The sequence below is a fragment of the Vombatus ursinus genome, unplaced genomic scaffold, assembly GCF_900497805.2.
Source record: "Vombatus ursinus unplaced genomic scaffold, bare-nosed wombat genome assembly UNPS02006874.1, whole genome shotgun sequence".
In the NCBI taxonomy this organism is placed as follows: Eukaryota; Metazoa; Chordata; class Mammalia; order Diprotodontia; family Vombatidae; genus Vombatus; species Vombatus ursinus.
The window spans coordinates 5,804,529-5,829,429 of record NW_020946652.1 but is presented as its reverse complement, the minus strand read 5'-3'; the positions used below and the strand labels follow the sequence as shown (position 1 = coordinate 5,829,429).

At 53.5% G+C, this 24,901-nt stretch overlaps 1 protein-coding gene across 5 annotated transcripts in view; it reads right to left on the bottom strand.

The window, feature by feature from the left end:
* Positions 1-925: 925 nt before the first annotated feature.
* Positions 926-24,901, bottom strand: part of OPA1 (OPA1, mitochondrial dynamin like GTPase) — a 73,267-nt gene continuing 49,291 nt past the window's right edge. For 4 of the 5 annotated variants that reach the window (XM_027848759.1, XM_027848762.1, XM_027848761.1 and 1 more), the window contains 9 exons: positions 24,610-24,762; positions 24,372-24,480; positions 22,785-22,864; positions 21,432-21,572; positions 19,646-19,762; positions 18,894-18,987; positions 18,522-18,632; positions 4,231-4,297; positions 926-1,288 (listed from right to left, as the gene is read on the bottom strand). In XM_027848759.1, the coding sequence (XP_027704560.1) occupies positions 4,233-4,297; positions 18,522-18,632; positions 18,894-18,987; positions 19,646-19,762; positions 21,432-21,572; positions 22,785-22,864; positions 24,372-24,480; positions 24,610-24,762 (870 nt within the window). In that variant the 3' untranslated portion in view covers positions 926-1,288; positions 4,231-4,232. Of the gene's footprint in view, positions 1,289-3,420; positions 3,677-4,230; positions 4,298-18,521; positions 18,633-18,893; positions 18,988-19,645; positions 19,763-21,431; positions 21,573-22,784; positions 22,865-24,371; positions 24,481-24,609; positions 24,763-24,901 lie in introns of all 5 variants that reach the window. The other variant, XM_027848760.1, reaches the window with a different exon arrangement.

The following is a 24,901-nucleotide window of genomic DNA, read 5'->3' as shown; positions in this document are numbered from 1 at the left end:
CGCTGCTGTGAACCTGGTGAAGACCCTCCTCAGACGTCCTTGTTGGGCCCCCAGTACTGAGAAATGCTCACTCAGATGGTCAGCAACACTTTGAATAATATGGGAGAAAAATTCTTAGGCCAGTATCGAAAAACTGAATTTTGGGAAAAGGAAGCCCAAGTGGGCTGGAAGCAGCAGACCGTCATGAGGTGGGAGCTGAAAAAATGAAGCTGAATGTGGAGAGAAGTAAAGAGCCAGAGGAGAACGCCTGTGTGCGTCCAAAATGAGCGGCCCTCCCTCGGTGGGACTCACCACGAGCGTGGCCGAGGGAAGCCGGGCCCCCGGCACCTGTCACTGACTGCCTTTAAATGACACTGCACACATGTGTGCGCATGTACACGAAGTGTGGGGATGCAGGCGTGTACCAGCCATCCAGGGCTCTGGTGCATGTCTTAAAAGAAAGAAACCAGGGGCAGCTAGGTGGCGCAGTGGATAGAGCACTGGCCCTGAAGTTAGGAGGACCTGAGTTCAAATCCGGCTTCAGACTAAACACTTGACACTTACTAGCTGTGTGACCCTGGGCAAGTCATTTAACCCCAACTGCCTTAAAAAAAAAAAAAGAAAAGAAAGAAACCCCCCTCTTGCTGATGATTCCCACACCCGCCTTGGGTGGCACAAGTGGGTCAGAGGCCAGCTGACGGCTCAGGACTGTCTCCACCGCTTCCCCTCAGAGCGCTGGGGCCACCACGGTGCCAGCTTCGCTCTAGGGTGGCCAGCAATGGCTGCAGACAGTTTCCTCTCACCATCGCTCTAACTCCGAGGGTATCGGAATCATTCAAGCTCCCAATTTCCCAACAAAGACCCTTCCCCTCCACACGGCGAGCTTAAGCCAAACGGGGGCAATCCTCCAATCCTCTGACCGGACATCACAGACCCAAACGATGACTTCTGGGGGTGGGATCATTTTATATACAGATGACAGCGCTGCGCCAGGTTTTTATTTCAAACACTCAGCAACACTTTCTGGAAAAGAAATGGCTCTCAGGTAAAACCAGTCTCTGCCTCAGAAGAGCCCGTGCCCCAGGAACTAAGACTAAAAACAGAAGGGGAGAATCGCAGCCACGGCCGCATCCCACGCCGTCGCGTCAACCACACCAGCAGGGGGTGCTGTCAATACGGAGGCCCCGCCAAGAAGCAAGTACGTCTGTTTCCCCGGGGGGCTCTCCGAGGAGGAAGGCTGGACCAAAGACCGGGAAGCGTTGGCTGTTCACTGCACCTGGAGGCGGCCGCTGCTGGGAGGGATTCTATTCTGTCGGAGGAAGAACGCGAGAGGTCAGGAACATCCCCGGTAACAGCCAGGCGTTAACAGAAAACAGGCAAGGAGGGCGCAGCCCACGAGGCGACGGCTGGGAGCCCGGTCTCGCACCCATGTCGGAGGGGCAGCGCTGACGGTGGGAGACCCCACCTTCCAGCCCAGCCTGGCCACCATCCTTACTCCTCCAGCTCTGACCTCTGAAATAAACTGCTAAAACACACAAACGATGGTCATGCCCCAAATCGTGCGATGCCAGCCTGAGCTCCTGCTCGGGGGGCCTCGGCTCCTAGTGTAGGCCGGTATGCCTGTGGCAGCCGCTGGCCTGGGTCTGCTGCCCTGCCCATCCTCAGCAGAAAACATAAAAAATGATCAAAACCCGCTACAGTCTATGTTCCCCCTCGATTCTGGAAACAACAGATGATGGGACTTCCAGCCAAGCTGCGTGAGGCGAGTGCTACATCCTTGTAACTTAGGACTTCTGACACTCAGACAAGCTCGAGACTGAGTGACAGAAGCGGCAGCTTTTTCACGCGTACACATGCACGCGCGCAAACACACACACACACACACACACACACACACACACACTCACACACACTGCCTCAAACACACCCATCTCCTGATCTCTCACGGCAGTGTCTGGCCTTGCCAACAACGCCCCTCTGGGACACCCAGGCTTGGGCCTCCTCTGGTCTCCATCTCCTCCTGTCCATCTCAGTCATCATTACCTCGGTGGGTCATCAGCCATCTCCAGCCTGTCCTTCTCTCTCTCTCTCTCAGGGACTTCATTGGCTCCCAGAGGGGTCCAATCATCATCCCTGTGCAGCTGACTTTCACATTCACACAGTCAGCCTGACTGGAAGTCACCGTCTATAAACCTAAGCTCTTCTTTTCCCTGAAGCTGCCTCTCCTCCAGACATCCGCCTCTCCACTGAGGATGCTGCCATCTTAATGCCACCTCACTCTCTTCCCACTCTACACTCCACACCCCACCTCCTACCTGCACGGACTCAGACACAGTCTCGCCTGGCACAAGAAGCATCTTACAACAGGATCCGCTCAGCTGAGCTGTCCTCTCTCCACTCAAAATTCCTAGAGTTTTTCTTCTAATCCCCCCTTTTCTGCCCAGAAGCATCCTTACTTGTAGGTGCAGCATTTCATCCAGCCCCATCCCTGCTGGCAGGGCAGCGGGACTTTCAGGCTGGCTCTTGTCTCAGTGAAGAGCCGAGCCCGGGCACAGCTTTGCACATTACTGATGCCTGCTGCACGGCTCAAGGTTCCCTTTCTCCTCAGGTTAACCCAGGCTAGCAGACCCTTTAAGCTCTTGGGGACTTTCCTCCTTCAGCAGTTACAGTTCTCTTCACCCCCTTCCTGAAAATCACCCTGTGCCCTGAGCCTTCTGGAGAATCGGGTGCTCTGCTGCCCATCACCTGGCTATGAGGGGGATGAGCCCAGGGGCAGACCCGGGGCTGCTGCTGGGAATCCGGGACCCTCGAGGGCTGAGGCCCCAAGCAGAGACCCTAGGGGAGGCGTGACACCATTCTGTGCCTCATAATTGGTTTGCATTTAACAGGTTACTTCAAAGGCCAAGTCTGGAGGTGAAAGACAATGGTGGCAACTGCAGGCTGTAAGAGGGCTAGCCCACTGGCAGAGGCTCTCCAATAATTTTTTTGCTATCACTATCCAGGTTAACGAGAAGATACATACATACGTACATACGTACATACACACACGTTTTTGAAGATCAAACGTACTGTACTATTAGAACAAGATAAAAAACGGTTGGTAGTTAGCTTCAGAATGAAGTCTTGTTTTTACTTTAGAATACGCTGGGTTTCCCATTCTGAGAATTCACAGGACTGCCGATGAACTACTGACGCCCGCCGCGCCCTTCAGGGAGCGGGAAGCCTCCTGGCCCCAGCACCACCTCCTTTCTCCTCCTCCCGCGTGCCCTGAGCTCTCCTCTCTCTGGCTGCAGGGACTCAGGGATGAAATCGCTAACTAAGGTGATCCTATCAAGCAAGACCCTGACGACAAGGCAAGCAAGGAGCTGAAAGACCCCGGAGACGCTCGATTCCCAGGGCTCTGGTGAGGACATGAAGACTCAGTGCTAACGACGCACTTACAGAGACAGTCAACGGCCAGTTCTGGTATCAAGCGAAATCCTTCACCCTTCCGTGAGGAGAACAGCTATGAAAAGGACATCGAAGGGGTGTCCGAACCAAGGCTTGGCCGCTGTTCCTACGGCGGGCCGTGAGGCCAGGAGGAGTGACCCGAGTATGCACGCTCACTGTCCGCATTTACAGTGCGGGCCTTGACCGGGGGTCGATCTGTGCTGCTGAACTGCTTTCCTTCTCTTTCGTTTGGGACAAAGGACGGCTCCTTGTGGAGGGGAGGGGGTGCAGATGACTTAGAAACAAAAGCTATCAATAAAATAGGATTACCAAGCAGGGTAGAAAAGAAGCCCACCAGATATGGCTCTTGTTAAGGTACACACAGACAGACAGACAGACAGACAGACAGACACACACACACACACACACACACACACGCTACCACGGTCATCTCCGTTCCTCTGCTGACTTTTCTGGGTGGCTCAGGGAAGCTCACGAAGGCCAACTTCAGGAGCTGCCCACCTGTCCCCGCAGTTTTCACGTTATAAATCTCTTTGCCCTCTGTTCACATATACATGAGTTCTTAGGGAATTCACGTCCAGAGGACTGTTCTTGGTTCAGCTGCTGGGCACCGTGTCACTCAGAGCCACCTACCACATCTGGGACCTTCAGATGCCCGTCTCTAAGGCTCGTGCCCTCGGCATCACCAGCCGTCTCTGCCCACCAAGCTGAAGGGAGCCCACCGGGGGGACGGAGCCCCATTCGAGCCGGTTCCCTGCCAGGATGAGGGGAGTAACAGCTCAGAGACACTCTTTTACTCACATTTATTTCTCCTGGTGGAGGGCGTCAATGAAAGCATCTAGTTTTTCTTGAATTTCTCTCACTTTTTCTAAGAAGACAAAAAGAAATAAACATCTTGTTTACTTTGCATTTTCTGTCCTAAAGACCACAATAAAACTTTATGAAACCTTTATTATCTGTCCTCAGCACCCAGGGTTCAGGCCTCATCTCACAGATGAATGCATGCACGCCCACCAAGGTCTGGTCCCCTGGCTCAGCAGGGAGCTAAGGTCCCACAGGGCCGAGCTGGGATTCGCAGCCCGGGCTCTGAGTCCACTCCAGGCCTCCCGGCCCAGCCCCCCAGGATCTCTAGCGTATCATACTATTTACAGAGGCAAACTTTGGTTCATTCTCCATTTATGCTTTCCATGCAAGTGTTTAATCATTTTATAGCCAAAAAACTGTCATAAAATTACACGGCAGTTCTAAGTGGTTTTCCTCAACTTCGTACAAACATGAAATAAGAATCCAAGATACTATTTAAAAAAAAAATATTTCTTCTAAAATAACTTCAAAAGTATAAGATAATCAAAGCACATTTTAATCAGCAAAAAATGTTGACTAGATGCACCCATAATTTGGCACCCACAAAGTGCTTCTGAGATGTGTCTGGAAGAGCACCAGAGATTTTAGGAGGTGGAGGTGAGGCATGAGACGGTCAGTGCAAAGGCGGGTATAAGGTCAGTGGGCTGGACCATGGAGGGAGTGGGTGAGGGAGCTGAAAGACCAGAAAGGGAAAGCCACGTGTGACCAGTCATTATCTCCCTTGATTTCACAGTCTGGAAAGACACAGAGTAATGACTCAACCCTTTCTTCCTCTTTACTCAACTTAGACACAAGGTTAAGTTGCCATTCAGAAAAAACAAACTTAAAGCTGAGGTATCCATTCAAAGTTAGTGATGTACGAGCAGAATGACAGAGTTCAGTTTTACGTGGAAAAAAAACAAACAGGCTTTTGGTGGAGTTCTAAACTTCATGTTTAAATTGTATACTTAAAATAAATATTTCCCAAGGAACACTTCCATGAGTGATAGAACACTGGGGATGCCCACACCATAAAATTAAAATCATTTGGTCTGAATCCTTATCAGTTGTTTCATTTTGAAATAGTCCAGATTTCAGATTTTACGTGTCAGAAGTGACTGTTCTCAAGGTCCCCAAAAAACCACACGCTGAAAAGACACAATGATGAAAGCACAGGTGACAGAAACCTGTCCCATGGAAAACAAAGTAAAACTAATCAAGAATAAACGCACTAAGAAAGAAGAGCCTCCCTTCCTTTCTGTGGCAGGATTCGAACTCCAGGTCCAGCAGCCCCTCCAATCACTGAATCCCAGAGTTGTCCTGACTCTGACGGCACAAAGCTCTTGACAGACTTCTCTTCCTCCCTCCCCACCATTAACTCCTTCCATCCCAGCTACAAGGCACCCTTCCCCAGCAGCCACTGGGGCCAGGCCCAGGGCCGGAGGGGTCGTCCCCAGCGTGGTGGTGGCCGTTCCCAGGACGCTGGCTTCCGGAGCATGCCTGAGTCACAAATGAAGGAGGGACCATTAGCTGGCCCTGGTACGTCCAATGCTCAGAGCTGCCCGTTGCCCAGATAAGGGACATGAAGGAAGGAGTCGCAGAGTAAAGGTTAACCTGCCCGGGGCAGCCCGCGCCACCTCCCCAGGAGAGCTTTAGAGACGTTCTCATCCAACCTACTTCTGCACACTATGTCTCCCGCGGCTTAGGTGTTTGGATTGAGGAGAAACAGCCGCTGGTGAAAACGCATCACCAGGTGACTCACGCTGGCGCCCGAGTCCTGGGGCCCGGACGCGGTGTGAGCTGAGCCGACGGGCAGCCAGAAGGGGAAGGTGGCGGCGGGCAGGAAGCTGGATTTGAGAGAACAGCGTCAAGGCTGGGAAGGAATGGAAAGAGGGGCCAGGACGTGCCCAGAAATCACGAGTCAGGCCCCTGCCTCTCTGGAGGCGGAGGGCGAGGAATCGTGAGCAGCCCTCCTCACAAAGGGAAAGAGGCAGCCTTCCGATTTCCCCGGGCACGGGGAAAGGAAACCCGAGTGAATCTGAAAACGCAGTCGCTTCTGAAATGCCAGTCTACTTCTTGGGAAAAGTCTTAGTTAGCCGGATGGGCTCCCACCTCCGTCAGTCACTGTGACGCCAGAACTGCGATCAGATGAGGTTCTCGCGGTCTCGGATCCTCTGGCTTAGAACACACGCTTCAGCGCTCCAAAGAAGTGTACTTTCAGGGAGAAACACGACCGGACTCCATCTTGGCTTTTACAAAGCTACCCAAAGACAATCTCTGCTCTTCCCAGGACCTCGTTGGTCCCAGGGCCGCCCAGCGTCTCTTTCCCTGTGCTCCTGGGCCTTCATCCTCATCGCCAGAGTTCACACCGAGGCAAGCCCACCTCCCGCTTCTGGGGGGCCCCTGCAGGGTCTGCCTCCAGTCCTGGACACTAGAGACAGCTGCATTTCTGGCCAGTTCTTGGAGTCCAAGGAAAAGAGGGGCAGCCTCGCGGGAACGGGGATGGGCTTGTTCTCCATGCCACAGAAGACAGGACGGGATCAACGACCGTGGACAAACTGGGTGGAGAAAACCACTCCCGAGGACCAACCGACTGTGTGACGCTCCCTGAAGACTGATCCGGATGGGACCAGAGCCCCTGGCGGCTGCAGGGAACGATCCAGAGCCTCCCACTGAAGCCCAAAGCCCCACCACGTCGAGGGACTCGTTCTCTCTCCGCCATGATGGCGGCTCCCAAACGAGAACAGGTTCCCCCCCGAGCAGGAACCGGGCCTGTCTTGTGCCGGGGCGTTCCCCGCACGCGGCCAGCGCGCAGCGAACTGAACCAGAAGTTCCAAAAGAGAAACCTTCCCGCTGATGTCCTTGCGGCAGAGTCCTTTACGTAACACAGAAACAGCCCCACTCTTGAGAAATGTGAGAACTCCCCCCCAAAGTCTCCCCTCCTCCCGCCGACGTCTCATCACAAGTTTCAGACAGCTGCAGAGGCTAAGCAGAGACAATGAAGTACTAGCAAGGGCCGGGGCAGCTCCCATGGCATCAGGATCCCCATTTTTAAAAATCTTTAAAAACCACCCGTTTTCCCCCTTGTCGTTTCCTCCTGTTCACAAGCACCTCCTAGCGGGGGAAGGCCCCCAGGTGGCCCTTTCAGCGCAGAAGCCAACGGGTCCTCAACAGCCCAGAGGTTCCACGCGGGAGGCACTCCTGGTCCGTGGCACGACTGGCCGGTCACGAGACCTTCGGGCTGTCGGCAGGAGGTGAGCTGCTGAGGAACCACGGCCATTTCTTAAACCGCCGACTCATTAGTATCACGAAAGAAAGTAGAGAGAAGTATAGCACAGGAAGGCAAAAAGGATGCAGACTCTGGCATCAAATCCAGATTTATGAACCAACTTGAAAAGTACTTTTCAAAATCAAGAATCAGGACCAAAGGTTTTTACAAGTTAAAATCAAAATAAAAGAGGGCAGTTAGGTGGCTCAGTAGATAGAGCACCAGTCCTAGAGTCAGGAGGACTCGAGTTCAAATCCAGCCTCAGCGACAACACTTACTGGCTGTGTGACCCTGTGCAAGTCACTTAACCCAAACTGCCTCAACCAAAAAAAAAAAAAAAAAAAAATCAAAACGAAAGGTCCATTTCACTAAAATAAGATGTCAAGTAGAAGGCTAATGTTAATTATTTCAAAAATAATTTTAAGGTTAATTTCATGAAATCATTAAAATTTATAAAGTTTATAAAGTTTAAAGCATGTTTTTTTCTTATTAAAAAATGTAAAATTGCCATGAAAACAGATGCCATGCCTTTGCCCTAACTGTCCACAGCAGACAGAAGCAAATTGTGTCTCTTTGCACTAATTCCATTTTTCACTTCTTTCCACACACACTGTGCAGTATTAGTATTTTCTCACTGACGTGAATGGCAGTAACACTTGCCTTATACAGATGTGTAGAAAAACAGTGTTCTTCAAAAAGTCGGAGGTAGGTGAATTTTTGGGAGGCGTGGCCCCCAGCTACAAACCGCAGCGGACCACACAACACTCCCCACGTCTGGACGTGAAGAGAGCTGCCCCCGCACCCTGGGAGTCTCCAGTGGCAAGGACGGATCGGCTGGACGGGGGAAGCTGCTGGGGAGAAGGCATCACGTGGTGACGCTGAGATGTTCCTTGGTACCGAGGCCTTCCTCGGCCCTGTCCGTGCTGGGCTCGTACCCGACATTAGGAGGTAAGTTGCCAGAGGCAGCACTGGGTCAAATCCAGCTCTGGATAGACATCCAATTTCAAAGCAGGAGGACGACTTCAGGGGTCGCAGGAGACCAGAGAAAGATGCTGAGGGCCCTAGAGGCCCAAGGTTGTCTAGTCGGACTGCTGTCTCCATCATTCCTGACAAATTGGACAAACCTCTGGCAAAGACCTCCAGGGACAGGGCGTTCATCAGCTCGCGGGCAGAGTTCATTCCATTATTTTGGCCAAAATCGAATTCTGAGGTGGTTTTTAATTTTGGTGAGTTGCTGTAATATTTATTCATCGGTCCTAATTCTGTCTCTGCCACCTGTGTCAGCTGGGCGGCTCAGTGTGCAGTGCTGGGCCTGGGGTCAGGAGGACCCGAGTTCAAATCCAGCCTCAGACATTTCCTGGATGTTTGTCTCGGCTCCCCCGCTGTAAGCCGGGGATAACAGTAACATCTACCTGCACAGAAAGGGCCACAGAAATGCCCGCTATCCTTCTAACCAGCTCACCTCCCATCCCCCCCGGGCTCTGCCTCGCCTCCAGACACAGGCTCTTGCCATCCCCTGGGGCCGGCAGGCTTGGGGTCTTTGGTGCCATCTTCGCTTTCTCTGGCAGCCTTTGAAGACTCCGCTCCAATCACACCTCCTCCAGGAGGCCCGCCTTCTCCGGTCTCCACCTGCTTGTCCACAGGCTCTTTCCTCCGCCTCTCTGGGAGCACGGCCTGGGGTTTTGCTTTTCTGTGCATCCCTAACACTTGCCAAAGAGCTCTGATCTGGGCCAGCCTTTTTTGATACAAGCCTGCTGATACGACCTGTTTTCTTATGCTTAATCTGCATCATAAACATCTCTACATCCCCTTCTTGAGTCTCTCCTGGTAGCGTGTGCCCGTTTCTGACGTTCCGGCCGGCTCTCCCGACGCCGTGGCCACACCCACTCCCCATACACCTCTTATCCTGCCTCTCCACATCCTCTGTTCTCTCTCTGTGTCCTCCGTCACCCTTTCTCCTTTTCCCTCTCTCCATTCTTGGAAAGCTCTCCCTGGGCGGCCTACCAGACACTCCACAGCTGTCAGGGTCTTCTTCAAAATCCCATATACGTCTTTATCTGACCAGTTGTTCTCTCAAAAGGGGACAGAGACATCGCAGTCTCCTTGAGGACCCGGATCACAGCATTGTGGTCTTTGCCTTGTCAACATCTGTGTATTTTTTTATCCAGCCCTGTGATTTCCCTCCGTGAATGCTGATCGACACCCTAGGTCACCAGAGTACAGAGAGGTCGGGTGAACCGTCTAGAATCACAAAGTGAGTATGTTTCAGAAGCAGGACAGGCCCATCGCCCTGTGACCCTGCCTCTGAGCCTCTCCAAATCCGGTCCTGGGACGTGAAGGTCGGGAAACGCCGATGCTTGGCGTACTTCCCCCTCCCTCCTCCACTATCAGTTCAGACTTGGTTCTGAAGAGAAACGAAGACGCTTCAGAAGGAAAGATGCACCTGGGCAAGGTTGGTCACTCCAAAAGAAAGGGCTCTGGGCTCATGCCGCTTTACCAGCAGCATTCAGGGTTGGATTTAAATGATGGATGTGGTCTGTGGAAAACAGCTGCCTCGGCCTCCAGACCCAAGCCAGAGCTGGCCGCCCGGGGCGGGATGCTCTTTCTGAGGGGCTACACTGCGCTGCCCTTTCTCAAGCACCACCACACCCCCTTCCCTTTTCTTCCCATGACACAAAGCAGAAACACAAACAATCCTTCCCATTTCCCTCCAGACTGTTAGCAATTTCACACAGCTGCCAAAAACAATTCAACAAAAGGCACAGGTTCTGAAATTAGAGCTGCGGTAATCAGCTCGGCTACTGGAAGGGGAAGAATAACAGGGTGCATCTGTAGGACAGACAGCCCCCCTGCCCTGCCCCGCGCGTCAGCCGCAGGTGAAGCCTTCCTCCCTCTGAGCATGCTCCGTCCCTCCTCCACCTATAACGTTCGTAATAGGGGTCCGTGGTTCCATTCGCTCTCGAGGGTCCTTATGGATGCAGACACTTCTCTGGTCATCTCCTGAACTGGAGGACGAGGGCGGAGGAAAGGACACCCCGGCATACCGCGTGCTCTTTGTAACATGCATCGTGATTTTGAAGCAGAACAAGTCAGTTTAATTCTTGGCTTATTAATTCTTAATGGAAATTTGGGGACATCGGCTCAGACAAAAACCTAACTGGTTTGTGACCTTTTAGGCACTATAAGTAAAAGGGTCGACAGGCTATAGTTTAGTTTAATTTTCCAAATGTTTAAAGGGAAAGGATAACACTTTTCACTCCTCAGCCAGCTCTCCAGCAAGGTGACCTCGGCCCGTTCAGGCCCCACCAAACACGCCACACAGAGGACGTCTACTTAAAAAGAAAGAGAGGGCGCCTTCTCCTTTGGCACAGAAGCCAACCTGGCACAGGGCACCTTTTCTTCTTCCTTCAGCATCCTGTCTGACTGCCATGGGCAGTGGGGAATGCTAATGGGTTCAAAGGCCCTGGTGGCCAGGCTTTGAACCAGCCAGAGAAGGGACAGGGCACCTTCTGGGAAGTGGAATCCCGTAGACTCTGTTCCTGGGGGCCTGCAGGCAGTACTGAAGAGGGGCTAGGAAGGGTCGTGAGAAAGAACGCCGACATTGGTGAGAGCTGCCTGCCAGGCACTCCCTCTCCACAGGCTGCCAAAGGGCTGTTTCTAGAGTCCGGCTCGGACCAGCTGACCCTGGCTCCAAATGCTTGCTGCCGTTAGAACCAAACACAGACCTGTTCAGGCATCTCAAGCCCTTGGCCAGCCCTCGATCCAGCTGCCATCCAGGGTTACGGGCTCCTCCAGCCAAACTCTGAGCACCCCATCCTCTCCAGCCTCCACGCCTGGCTGTTCTGCCCGCGTCCCCTTCACCTTGGAGGAGTCTGACCTCCCTTCAGGACTCAGGTGAGCCGTCGCCTCCTCTGCAAGGGCCTTCCAATACCCAGCACTGTCCGTGCTCTCCACACCACTCCCACCACAACCAGAATCCTTCATATTCATATGTGTACGTGCTAGTCTTAGATGGTAAGCTCTCTGAAGGCAGTGCCTCTTTCATGTTTGGGTTTGCATCCAGGACCAGTTTAAGAGGTGGAAAGAGTGGTCCCAATGTAAGGAGGTACCACAGTGAGCTGGGCCTGGAATCAGCAAGACCTGAATTCAAATCTAGCCTTAAGACATTCACCAGCTGTGTGGCCCTGGGAAAGTCATTCACGTCTGCTGACCTCAGTTTCCTCATCTGTAAAATGGTGATAATAACAGCACCGACCTCCCGGCATTCTTCTGAAGATCAAGTGAGATATGATTGTAAAGCGCTTACCACGGTGCCTGCACACAGTAGGCGCCGCATAAACGTTAGCTATTATTGCTGCTGTAGTTGATGGCTCAGGGCTGGCATGGCCGGAGGCATCCAGCAGGGGACCCAGGGGCTTCTGCTTGGCCTTTGGTCATTCAGTATTTTCATGAATGACTTGGATAAAAGCACATCTGGTCCGCCCATCACACGTGTGGATCACACCAAACTGGGAGGGAGAGCTAACACGACAGATGGCCAGGAAGCACCAGGCTTAAACCCAGTAACAATGTAGAGGTGAAACCTTGCATTTGGGCACAAAGGAAAGAAGGGGGCACTGCACCTTCTGGAAGAGGCAGCAGCTGTGCTGAAGAGGATCTTGGGGTACCAGTGGGCCACAAGCTCAAGGAATCAGCGGGGGGACGGGGCAGCCCCAAACGCCCGAGCGACTGGGACCGAACCAGATGGGCCACGCTCCCAGGGATCGGGGGACGACCGTCTCATTGTCTTTGTGAGAAGGATCACGTTCACTCTCGGGCAGCACCGTGAGAACAGGTAAACTGCTAAGTTGGAGAGCATCCAGAAGAGCGCAGCCTGGTGGGGACAGACCTGCAGCTCACGATTATGAATATCTGGTGACGACAGACCCGGGCAGGGCTGGCCTCGAGAAGGGAAGGCCGGGGGCGTGGAGGCTCCGGGGCAGGGCCAAAGTCGCCCAGAGCCCCACTGAGGCTTGATGAAGACCAGCCGGCAGATAACGCAGCGACTCCTCGACCCTCAGGGCTGTCCAGAGGTCGAGCAGCGCGTCTCAAGAGGCCAAAGCTGGATGGCCCAACGTCAGGCGCGTCACGGGAGGCATTCTTCCGCATGTGCATCAGATGAGACGCCTCGGAAGACCCTGCCAACTCTCAAACTATGGATTAAGGAAAAGCGCTTGATTTGGTGGAAGCAAAGACGCGTTAAAGTCTCCCATCCAACAACGCGGTCTCATCCTCACAGCAAGGTCATTCGAGACTCCCTGGAAGAACAGAAATGACCGTAGTCCAGGTCCCGTGGATTGCTCATGGCGTCAGCAAAGGCACAGGGCAGCGTGCCTTTCCTAAGGCGCTGGCCCCTGCAGTGAAGGTGCGTGGGGTCTTCCAGATGCTGCTGGCAGACGGCCTGAGGAAGCTGGTGTCAAGCCTCCAGGAAGGGAGAAAAATGGGCCTGGCCCCTCTGACCCTTTGACCCAGGAATAGCACATCTAGGGATGTATCCTAAAGAGATCATGCGAATGGGAAAAGGCCCCACACGTACAAAAATATTCATAGCAGCTCTTTCTGTGGTGGCAAAGAACCGGAAATTGAGCGGATGCCCATCCATTGGGGAATGGCTGAGCAAGTTGTGGTGTATGAATATAATGGAATACTATTGTGCTAGAAGAAATGATGAGCAGGTGGACTTCAGAAAAACCTGGAAAAACTTGTATGGACTGATGCTGAGTGAAGTGAGCAGGACCAGGAGAACACTGTACAGAGTAACAGCCACGCTGTGCGATGACTGACTTTGATGGACTTAGTCCTTCTCAGCAATGCCAGGATCTAAGACATCTCCAGAGGCCGCATGAGAGAAAATGCTGTCCACATCCAAGGAAAGAACTTTGGGGTCTGAACGCGGATGGAAGTGAACTATTTGCTCTCCTTTTCTTTTGTTGTTTTGTTTTGTTTCTTCTTTCTCGTGGTTCCTCCCATTGGTTCTAATTCTTCTTTATGTCATGACCAATGTGAAAACACATTTAATATGAATGTATAAATAGAGCCTATATCAGATTTCACTCTGTCTGGGGAAGGGGGAGAAAATAAAAATCTTACAGAAATGAACACTGAAAACGGAAAATAAGTAATTTTAAAAAGGGAAAGAAAAGAAGAGAAAAGAAATAGGCCTGGCTAAAGCCACAGGAAAGATGTAAATGGATGTAGTGGATGAAGACCATCTACAGTCCAGACCATGACATGCGATCAGACGGACGGCCTACAGGGCTCCTGGGCCTGGGCCCAACAGCCTCAATGGACACGGACACGTGTCTAGAATTAAGCAAGAGGAGCAAACGGTATGAATGAGCTTCCGAAGATGGCGCAGGCCCTCGAATGACCCCAAGCTTCCCCTAGGTCCACATCCTAAAGCAGAACCCAAAGGAGAGGTGCCTCAGGTCTGTCAGCAATGCCAAGGAAATGAGGCTCCTTCCAAGCAGGGAGAACAAGGAAGATGGGGAGCGTGAGGCACCTCAAGGGGGCGGAGGAGGGAAAAGAGGATGGACCCAACCCTCGGCAAAGGGGAGGATGACAAGGCGCGTGCCCGCCTGCTCCCCTGGCCTTCCACCTGGCAGCATGCTGCAAGCGCTCTGTGGGGGAAGGGGGAGAAGGGCAGCCCAGGGCAGGATCAGGGGAGGGTCCGAGAATGGAACTGCCCAGCAGTGTGGCCGAGGGAGGGAGCCAGAACGGTGACTGGCCTCAGGGCGAGGTCATTTATGAGACAGTGAGAAGCGTGTGGCCAACAGCAAGATGGCAAAAGGCCCCCGGGGGTTCTGAGGCGCGCCGTGACGCCCAGGGAGACACCAAGCCTGGCACGCGGAGGAGCCAGGCCTTCCGTCTCCCTGTTTATTCCAGGCCAGCGAGGTTTCCCGAGTCTGCCAGACACAGACGGAACTGGGCGAGGTTCCAACGGGACTGATGTGCCTACAACAGTCTTCTCCAAACTGCCTAACCAGCCAACTCTGCACTCTCCCTCTATTCTTTTATAAATCCATGACTTTCTGCACCAAGTCTAAGAAAAGATTTGACTTAAAAAGTCAAATCCACTAGACCCAATGGTAACTCCTCCCCGCCTCCCCCGGCCATTCCAGCTCCTTCTGACTCTGGGTCACATTACCGTGTGTGCGACTCAGTCTTTCCAAAACTCAAAGGAGGAGGATGTAGAAAATACAGAAAGCCATCAAATACGATACCAGAGACAATGCTGTGGATGACAAAAGAGACTGTAGACTAAAATGCACATTTGGCGAGACCAAGAGACGTGGAAGGAAGCCGGCTAAGAAACACGCCATCAAAGCCGTGTTACCGATTACGAAACGACTGTTCTCTGGCCTCCCGATGATCCTTGAATCATTCACTTCTTGGAGGAGAATTACGGCTTTTGACTCAAGTTAACCTAAAAGTTTGTAAGTTTGCTAGTAAAATTTTCATTTCAGACATTTAGAATATCAGTTAACACATATAGTCAGAATACAGAAATTTCTTTAGCAAGGGTTCTTATCCTGGGGCCTGCAGACTCACAACAGGTCTGGAGAGATTTCAGGGGGTCTATGAACCGGGATGGGAAAGAAATCACGTCTTCTATTTCACTAACCTTTAGTTAATTTAGCAGTTCCTTCAAACTCAGATGTAGGCACAGTAATGTGAGATTAGAGCAGGCTGCCAAAGGGTGCCCATGGCTCACAAGAGGCTAAGAACTCCTGTTTCAGAGCTCGCGTCACCAAGATGATGTTTAGGACACAGTCGAACTCGGACTCGCTGTGGAGACCGGGAGGGAACCTTCTGGCTCTTGGCGCCGCAGGCCATTAGGTCTGGAAGGGGCTTTGAAGAGCCTCTGCTCTCAATTATGCAGGTCAAATCCTGTGCTCCGCCACGCTGAGCTCCCTCCACGTCAGGAGCCCAGGCGACCTCCACCCGGTGGCTCCGTCCTCTTCTCGTCTCGGCCATCAAACTGACTGTTTCTGCTCTTATTTTCATCCCTTTTAAATATCTTCTCTAACAAACTTGGCTTCTACTCTCTTCTCTAAAGAAAGGGCATTTTCAACAATGTTAAACTTCGATGGGCACCGAGTGTTAATTAAAACAGAAAGATGACCACTGTCATTGGGTTGATGGCAGCTTAAGGAAAATTGATTGGCCTTCTTCCACAGTCCAACACTTTTAGGTCCCAACAGTTAAATGTTCATCTCAAGTTTACACAGACTTTCTCAGTTAAAAAAAAGATCAGAACACCTAAGCCCGGCTTAATTTTCTCAGTTCCATGCCTTTACAGAGCCCGGTCCATCCTACAAGCTTTTTTTTCCCCCCCATCCCCTGGCACACTGCATTATTTCTTTACATTCACACAAGGCACAGTGCGGAGTGGAGGAGGAAGGGAGGGTGGGAGAGCAAAGAAAACCCAAGGACAAGCCCCGGCAGCTTTGTGCACTGCCAGTGGCACCCTCCCCGGAGAACAAACTTTACATTTCCAGAAACAATTGCTGCTGCCTGGGAGATGCTCGGGCATCGGCCAGCAGAGGCGCGTCAGGAGTGGCGAGAGGCCGGGCCTGCTGCTCCTCTGGCCGCTAATCCTTCAAAGGGCCAGGGCAAGGGCCAGCTGTTGCCATCTTGGGTAGGAAATCCACAGAGCAAATTCACTACAGGCAGGGGCAGGGGCCGGGGCCCGGACCAGTTCTAACTAGCCTCCCTCTCGAAATGACATCGTTGCTGCCTCCGAAGTAGGTCAGGCAGGAGGAGAGGGAAAAGGCTGCCGTGGCTTCATTTTACCGGGAAATTCAGACAGGACGGCGAACAACAGGCAGAGCCCTGACGTGCCTCCCCCACCAACCTCTCAGTACAGCCATTTCTGAGCGAGGTCAAATGAATTCCCTCTTCCTTCTGCTCAGCGGAGACAAGCGGGGAAGGAGAGGAGCCACCAGACAAGACAAAGCGCAGAGCTGCGCAGCGGTCCTTGTGGGCACGTCACCGGCTTGACCCAATCCAGCAAGAGCAGATGGAGAGGCCCTGTTCTCTCCCTGCCCCAGGGGCCAGACCGAGCCCAAAGAGCATCCTCCGCAGAGCGCCAAGCCCGCCCCCAAATCCCCACAGAGCCCCGACCGTTCTGCTGGTGCCCCTCAGGCCTGCTAACTCAGCAGAAGGGAAGGATTTTGCCCTCGTCGGCCCAGGGCCTCGCAGAGTCTAATGAAGTTACGGCAGACCTCGTCACTGAAGAACTAAAATGGGGGCGTGGAAAAGATGGTGGACTCAGTTCCCCGCCTTCTGAGTGTCTCCTCAGCTCAAAAGTGCCCACTGCATGGTGCTGATTTCCAGGGGGGTCTAAGCAGTTAGCAGTCTCAAGGACAGAAGAAGGACATCCCGTGGCCAATAAACAAAGCCAGGTTTATATGCCAGATGATTCTGAAGCACGCGTCTGCCTCACTGGAAACAGTCGCTCTTGAAGCGTCCCCTCAATGACCAGTGCCATGGGTCGCCCTCTAGAATGATGGGCCTCTATAGCTGGCTGCTGGTCTGGCTAGGCCTGGGGGGCCAGCAGACCCCCTACGTCAGCTGTAATTTCACTCCTTGAATAGGGTAAGCTTGGCTGGGACGACCAGATCACTAAAACAGAGGCGCACAGCCAGAGAGACGCTTATTCACGTCGGGCATCGGGGGACAGACTGCCCCTTGGTCGGCTTGGGCCTTCCCTGAGCCCTGCGGCCTCTCTGTGCTCCCCAGAGCCGATGCTGCCAAGGCCTTGATCATCGAGAATGACGATGAGGTTGGCACCAAGTACTTGCTGGGCACGTGACACAGGAGGGAGGCGTGAGGTGACTCACCCAACATCACAGAGCAGGCCCTCGAGGACCCCTTCACACCCACATCCTCCAGGCCTCCAGCCCCTCACCCTTCCAACTCCACCCAGACCCTCTCAAGAACAGGCAGAAGGCAAAGGCTAGAGGGCTGTTTCTTCCCCAATAAGCTACTTCAGTGAGATACTCAACGGTATTTCTGGCTTAAAATAAGGGGGGGGTGAGTCCTGGAGCTTTAGGGAAGAGCCCTTCCTACCCACGCAGACCTTTGGTGCAGAAGCCAAGGGGTGATAACTGTGCCACGTAGGCCAATGAAGAAAAGACACATAATTCTCCAAATCCTGCAGTAACTAATTAGTAACAGAGATAGGACCACTGAAAGTAAACCATCCATCAGGCCTAATGTTACCCCCAGACACTCGGGGCAGGGTGGAGGAAGGGCTGTGCTCCCCAGAGGACAGTCTCATTTCTGTCTGTTAGAAAAACCTTCAGAGAGGTAAATACAAGATCTCTTCCCACTGGAGCCGTTGTCTCCAAGGGCCTCATGCTGACGACTCATCACCGTGTTTTTAACATTAACCTGAAAACCATTTTTCCTGATTTAGCAAAGACACCCTGACCTGCCCAGCAAACACACTCCAGTCCTCACCCTGTGACTCTGGGTTACTTGGCTCGGGAGGCCGGAGGAGCCCCAGTGGAGGCCCACGGGGTTTCCTGGTTGCGGAGGGTGCGAGCCCTTCCGGACTCCTCTACCCGTGGCCGGGGCTGCTGGGACAGGTGGGAATCCCCCTTGAGGGGTGCTCAGAGCCAGCGGACACTCACGTGGAGCTGAAACGTTCTGTTCCGTGTTTAGGGGGAGGAGGAAGACGACTGGTATTTGAAAGCCCCATTTCAAGAATGTGAAACCAACACCCCTCGCGCTTCTGTTTTCCAAGGACCCTGTTCTGACCTCCTGCTGCCACCAAGCTTCAGACCGGGACCCACGGCGCTCACTGGAGGCTGGCGTGAATCCCGCTGGACAGGGGAGGGAGGGGCACCGGGCCCCCCGGCCTCTCCAGGTCCCTCTGGGTCTCCCCAGGCCCCCCAGCCCGCCCACGCGCCCCACCCCAGCACGCGCTACTCACTGAGGTCTTCCGCCAGCTGGACCCTCTTCCCCGTGAGCAGTTTCACCTTCATTTCGCTGTCTTCAGCAAAGTCTTCCAACACCTCTTTGACGTTCTTCTCCAGCCGCCGGACTGTTCAAAGCAACGGGGAAATGTGAGCCGAGAGGCCCCACAAACAAGCCTCCTCAGGGTCAAAGTCTCAAACACGTCTCTCGAGCCCTCCCGCGAAGGCACGGCGGGACAAGGCTTGATGCCGAGAATGACCAAGGCCCGTCTGCAGGCTCGGCGCGGAGAAGAAGCTCGGCCAGCCCCAACCCAAACCCCTCCTTTTGACAAAGGAGGAAACAGAGGCCAGAGAGGGAAGGTGGGACGGGCGCTCTGGCCCTGCCTCACCTTCAGTGTTGGTGAGCTGCTGCCGCAAGGTGTTGGCCGTGATCGACAGCATGCGCTGGATGCGCCAGAAGAGGACGACATCATTGCACTCCAACTGAAAAGGCCAAAAGTCACGGCGTGAGCGACTGTGGATGGTGACGGCGGGCTTCTCCTGCCCCTGTTGAGGCTCGGGCGCCCCAGCATGCAGCCAAGAGCCACGGGAGGGAGGCTTCCGCCCCGCCCCTTCCAGGTCATGCCAGAGTCACTTGCATAGTATAAGAAAACCAGTCATTTAAAATTCAACCTTTGCTCTACATGGAGAAGCCTGGCAAGTTAGGAAATGACGTGAAAAGCTCGCTGTCAGGGCAGCTAGTTGGTGCAGTGGATACAGCACCGGCCCTGAGTTCAAATCCGGCCTCAGACCAAACACGTGACACTTAACTAGCTGTGTGACCCTGAGCAAGTCACTTAAACCCAATTACCTTAAAAAAAAAAAAAGAGAAAAGCTCGCTGTCCTCACGGAAGGGGCTCAAATAATCCATGCAATTTCTCTTTTAGAAATGAGGGAATCAGGTGGAAAATGCCCAGACCTGGGCCTCGACACAGCTGGCCCTGGTCAGGCCTAGGGGTGGGGCATCCCGGGCGCCATCACAGTGCAGAAGAACAGGGTTCTCTTCCCGGTTACCGAGGATACCGAGAAGCTCAGGCCCATGTCATGGGGAGGGGGCGGGCGGGGCCCACAAGCATCCTCCAGCCTCTGCTAGAACACTGACCTCAGAGTCCACAAAATGCCTCTGGTAGTAATAAAAGCCTCGGCGACAGAGATTGCAATGGCTCAGGGCTGTTTTCAAGAAATGCCTTCTATAAACCTGGTGCCACGTGTCCTTAATCTGAAAAAAGAGAAAAGGCAGTGAGCCCTGGAGGTCAGTCATAGTCACCTGGAATCAGGCGGCCCTGGGTCAACCCAGCTCTCCCTCTGTGGACCCAAGCTTCTGGATCTACGGGCAAGTTCTCCGGGCCCAGACGCCAAGGCACCTGCTGTAGCCACACTCAGGCACACCTGTACCTGCCCTCTGGGCAGGGCAGGGAGCTGAGGCTGGGCCCCATGGCCAGCCAGGTGCAGACTTAGGCCTCCCGACTCCAGGTCAGGCTCAGCAGAGACCCGCCATGGCACCCGAACGCAGAAGTGACCTGCCATGAACGGCTGGGACTCACAGATACCAGTTCAGCCAAAGCTGATGATGCCCCTTAATTAAGTTGGAGGCACCGTGTAACTGCCGGGGACACCAAGATGCACCTGCCTCAGTCTCTCCAGAAGAGCCAGGACAAATGTCCAGACAGAGAGGACACACTGGGGACTTCTGGAGGGAGAAGCCAAGGGGGGTGTGCAATGCAGGTACAGAGCAGTGCCTCCAGAAACGCGTGGCAAGGTCAACCTAGCCCATGGCTGCCCGTCAGTTCTGGCAGCAATCAGGGCTAGGCAAGCGGGGAAGTCATGGGAAAGGAGGCTGGAGAAAAGAGAACTGAATGCCCCCCACTCCCGCTGGGGGACTCCGGCTCCCTCCAGGCCTCAGGAGGATGACTCGGGCATAGCGGTGAAAGGAGGACGTCTGGGGAAAAGATGCTGAAGGCGGGGAGATGAGTTAGGAGCTTTTCACACTGAGTAGGTGCAAGAGGGAAGCCAGGAAAGCCTGGACGAGGGCAGAGGGCATGGCAGTGGCCCGAAGAGACTTGCTGAAGATGGGGCAGGGACAAAGGACACCCACAGAGACAGATAAACAGACACCAGGCTCATCTTGCACACCAAGGCTTCCAAATCCAATCTCTTTATACACATCTTCAATTTGGACAACTTCCCTCCTTCGTTTTGTTAAAATGCCCACGTTAATGGCCATTTGGACTTAGAACGTCTAACTGTGTACCTTTAACTTGCCCTTGGGAATTGGCAGAAATAATCAGGACCCATTAAATCACGGACAACCGAAGAACCCTTCTTTACCTGTTATGTAAATTTATCTCCTAAATTCACTACCAACTTTTAGAGGAGTTTCATAAAAACTGATCTGATTTTCACAATTTTTGGTTGTGAAATTCTTCTGCCCTCTGGTGGACTCATTAATAAGTACACTCAGAGTTACATCAGTGACAGCAGCTTCCAGGACTAGAGAGAATTGATGTCTAGCTCAGCATTCCTAATCTGATGATGGCATCTGGCAGATTCATCTTCCCAGGCCTGTTTTCCTCATGCTAATATCACAGATGATTAATTACTTCTCGAATATCATCTACCTGAGCAGCAGGAAACGATGCCCAAAGTGGGCTCTCAACATTACAAAAAGCTAAACACAGACTGAGCCCACCCTGCTCTCTAGAAACGGAACGAGTCATCGTTTTACCGAAAAAGATGTCTCGGTGAGCAGAAAATCCTGCTGTGTCCTGCTTTTTGGAATAACCCTAGGCTTTGTTTCCCTGTATGTTCACGCACAAAGTGATGCAAAGCCCAGCAGGAGGTGCGGCCACCACGGCGGCCTCATCCGTCAGACTGCTGGGGGTCATTACCAAACATGGGTCCACTTCGACTCCTCGAGACTCCAGGTTCTTGCGGACCGTGGTGATCTCATCGCTGGCGAGATAAGCCGGATGCTCCTCGTTACACTTTAACATCTTCTCCAATTCATTTTTGGTTTCGTTGTGAATAGACTTAAAATTTAAAAAAGCAATGCCAGTGAATACACATAAGACTTTAATTGTCACTTTTCACACAGAAGACAGAAAGGCCTGGACTTTAAGCTTGACCCTGATCCTGATCAGGCAGGCTGGTGGCCCCCAACACCTCCAGGGTGGCTGGAACCAGATTAAAAGGTAACTGGGACACACTGAACAAAATAAATAAAAAGACAGCAGACCAGAGATCAGGCTACTCTGGGGTTTCCACGTCCATGTGCAGCCCAGCCTGGGGACCCTTCTGGGCATCCCGGGGGCCTCTGTTCCCATTCGAGTCTGACACCAGGTACAGACCACCAAAAGCACGGGTGGCCGGTCGCTGGCCGACGACCACACTGCCTCGAGGGCCTTGTGTGATGTGTCCCGAGTGGACCTATGGGCGAGGCCAGGGAGCCTGCGGTCTGTGAACTTGGATGGAAAAAAAAAATTACAGCTTTATTTTCACTAACTTCTAACTCAGAGCTTATTCCTTGGGGCCTGCGAGCTTGTACTTTTCACACTGTTGTAACTCTACCTAAATATACTTCTTTTCCTTTTGAGACCCTCTGTATTTATTTCACACATTTAAAAGCACACTCCTGAGAAGGGAGGCTCTGCTGGACCAGCGCCCACAGACCCAAAGGCAGCGTGCCCAGGAAAGGAGGATCACGTCTCACTGTTCTGATGAGGAAGGTAAGTGGAAACAGCAACCTTCAGCAGACAGCTGTGACCCGGCAAAGGCGTTTCCAGCAGCTCTGCCGAGGCTCAGCCCCATCCACTACCAATTCCCTTCCAGGCCCCTCTGATCTGTCTCCTTCTTAAAAGGTTCAAAGAGTCGAGTCCTGCCTCAGCCTCTAATCCCCCCCAGCCCGAAACAAACAGCGTCCCAAACCGTTCCATTCTTCAGTGCTTCAAAATGCACAGCCGAAGGAACTGGGGCCCACCCAGAGAAATGTGCCTCCAAATGGGGGACAGTATTTTTCCCTTAAAACCCTCAAAGTTTCCTTTTTATACTATCAGCTGGCCTTTTTACTATACTCACTGTCTTTTTTCAAAGGCTGAAAAAATTTGGAAAATTATTTTTAGCTACTGAATCAAATGATTATCATGGCAACAAGTGAGAATGAAAAAAGCAGCCCAGTATGGCGGCTGAACTGAGGCCTCTGGCCCACCGCAAACACAAGGCCACCAGCAGGCGACAGCCCTTACCTGTTCTTGGGTCCGTCCCATCCAGTTCATCCACCTCTTTTTCCAATCTGGACCCACCATGTTTTCGAGGACGGCTTCCGCTAGAACATGGAATTTTTAAATGAAAAAAACCGAGAACATGAAGTTCATTTACTCTTACTAAACTTTTCTGGCATGATAGTGACATGTCTGCTAGCCTCCTTATCTTTCAGTCCTCCATCAGCTCAAATTCAAATGAAGATGAAAAAATTCAAATACAGGGCCACCGGTGGCATAAGGCTTCAGATACAATTTGGCTGGAGGCAAGCTTAACTGCCTACAAACATCAGAACTGCGTATGGATTCAGCATGAACTGCACGGAAAAGTTTTCCACGGCAGCTTCCCGGTGACTGTGAGGTCTCGGGATGCGGTGATTTGCTCCTGAGTCACTGGAAAGCACAGGTCAGAGAACCCAGCACCAGAGGCGGCCTGGCCCCTCGCCAAGGCTGACCTTCCTGTCTCCTCCAGAAGCCTGCCCCCTGCCCTCCCCCTCCATCACTAACCATCCCCCTCTCCCCGTCCTGGACGATCCCCAATCGCCACAAACATTCCCAGCTCGCCAGGGCCACGTCTCTCTCCCCTTTCCTGGTGAGCTCCAAAACACATGCCTCCACGTCCGCCTCCTTTCCCCTCAGCCCTCTCCTAAACTACCAGTAACGGCCTCACTGGCCAGCACAATGGCTCTCCCTCTGTCCCCGTCCTCCTCGGCCCCGCGCTGCCCAGGGCACTGCCGATCAGTCGCCCCGCTCCTGGCTCCCCTCTCCCCTTCTCAGCCCCTTTCTCCTGATCCTCCTCCACGTCACAGCCGCTGACCACGGCTGCCCCCAGGGCCCTGTCCGAGCCCTCCTCTTTATGCCGTCTCACTTGGCGGCCTCAGCTGCTTTCACGTGATCATTGGTTGTTTCTAAGCAGGTGGTCCTCAGATCTACTTATCCGGTCCTAATCTCTCTCTCCCCACCTCCAGTCCTGTTTCCCTTCAAACCCTTCCTTCCTTCCCCCACCTAGCTGTCCTTCCTGACTTCTCATCCCACTCACCTGCTGCCAGGTTTCCAGCAGCCCCACCCTCTTCCCAGAGCGGCCTCATCTCACACCTGGATGGCAGCAGCAGCCTCCCCTTTGGCCTCCCTGCCTCAAGGCTCTCCCCACTCCAGTGCAGTTCGGACCCCGTCCAATAAACTCCAGGACCATGAAACTCTCAGCCTAGCTCTCAGGGCCCTCCCTCCATTTACACCTTGGGACAGTTCGCTCCCTTCCACACACCTGACGGGACAGTGACCTAACGATCTTCCCCACTTCTGGAGCCTTCCCTGTGAGACGACGTGCCCTTACCCTAAGCACACACCCTTCTGGGATGGGCAGAGGCGCTGGCCCACGAGAAGGGGAGCCTTTCTCGGGGTGTCCAGTGCTTAGCCCGGTGCGGGGCAACGGGCCTTTAACAGACGCCTGTTGACTGGGACGTCGTGACATGAGGAGAAGGACACAGTCTGGACCCTGCGTCAGCCCTCCAAGACCCCGTGTTCTCCACGCCTGGCCGGGCAGTGGCGTTGGAGCGTCCTGGCTCTACTCACTGTCCCGGAGCCGCCCGCGGAGGGCTTCCTCCATGAAGAAGATGGCGGCGTCCCACTGTTGCTTGTCGGTGATGGAGCGGTCCTCCAGGGCGTTGTGCTGGATAACCCTCTGAAAGCAAGAGAGGGTGGCCCGTCAAGCCAGCCAGCAACCCCACCGCCTCCTCCCCGAGCTCCCTCCTCCGGCCCGCGCACGGCTCAGCCTGGCCCGCCGGCCTCTAGGAGGAGGACCGCGACCCACCAAGCTGTCCTCGGCAAAGTCGTTCCACTTGTGCCGCTTTACGCTCTCCTCCTTGACTGCCTGCTTGAGCTTGTCAAAGATGTCGTCGTGTTCTTTTCCTTTCGGCTCAGTCATGAAGCGAGAAAACTCTTCCTGCAGCGTCTCCCAAGCCACCTGCACTCGAAGAAGAAGAGAGACAGACGCGCTGCAGACCAGACACACGGACGGGAAACAAGCCTGCTCTTCCCCAACGGGCAGAACCGCCTCCCTCCAGCACCGAAACCTCTACCAGAAGCCGGGGCTCGTCCCGGAA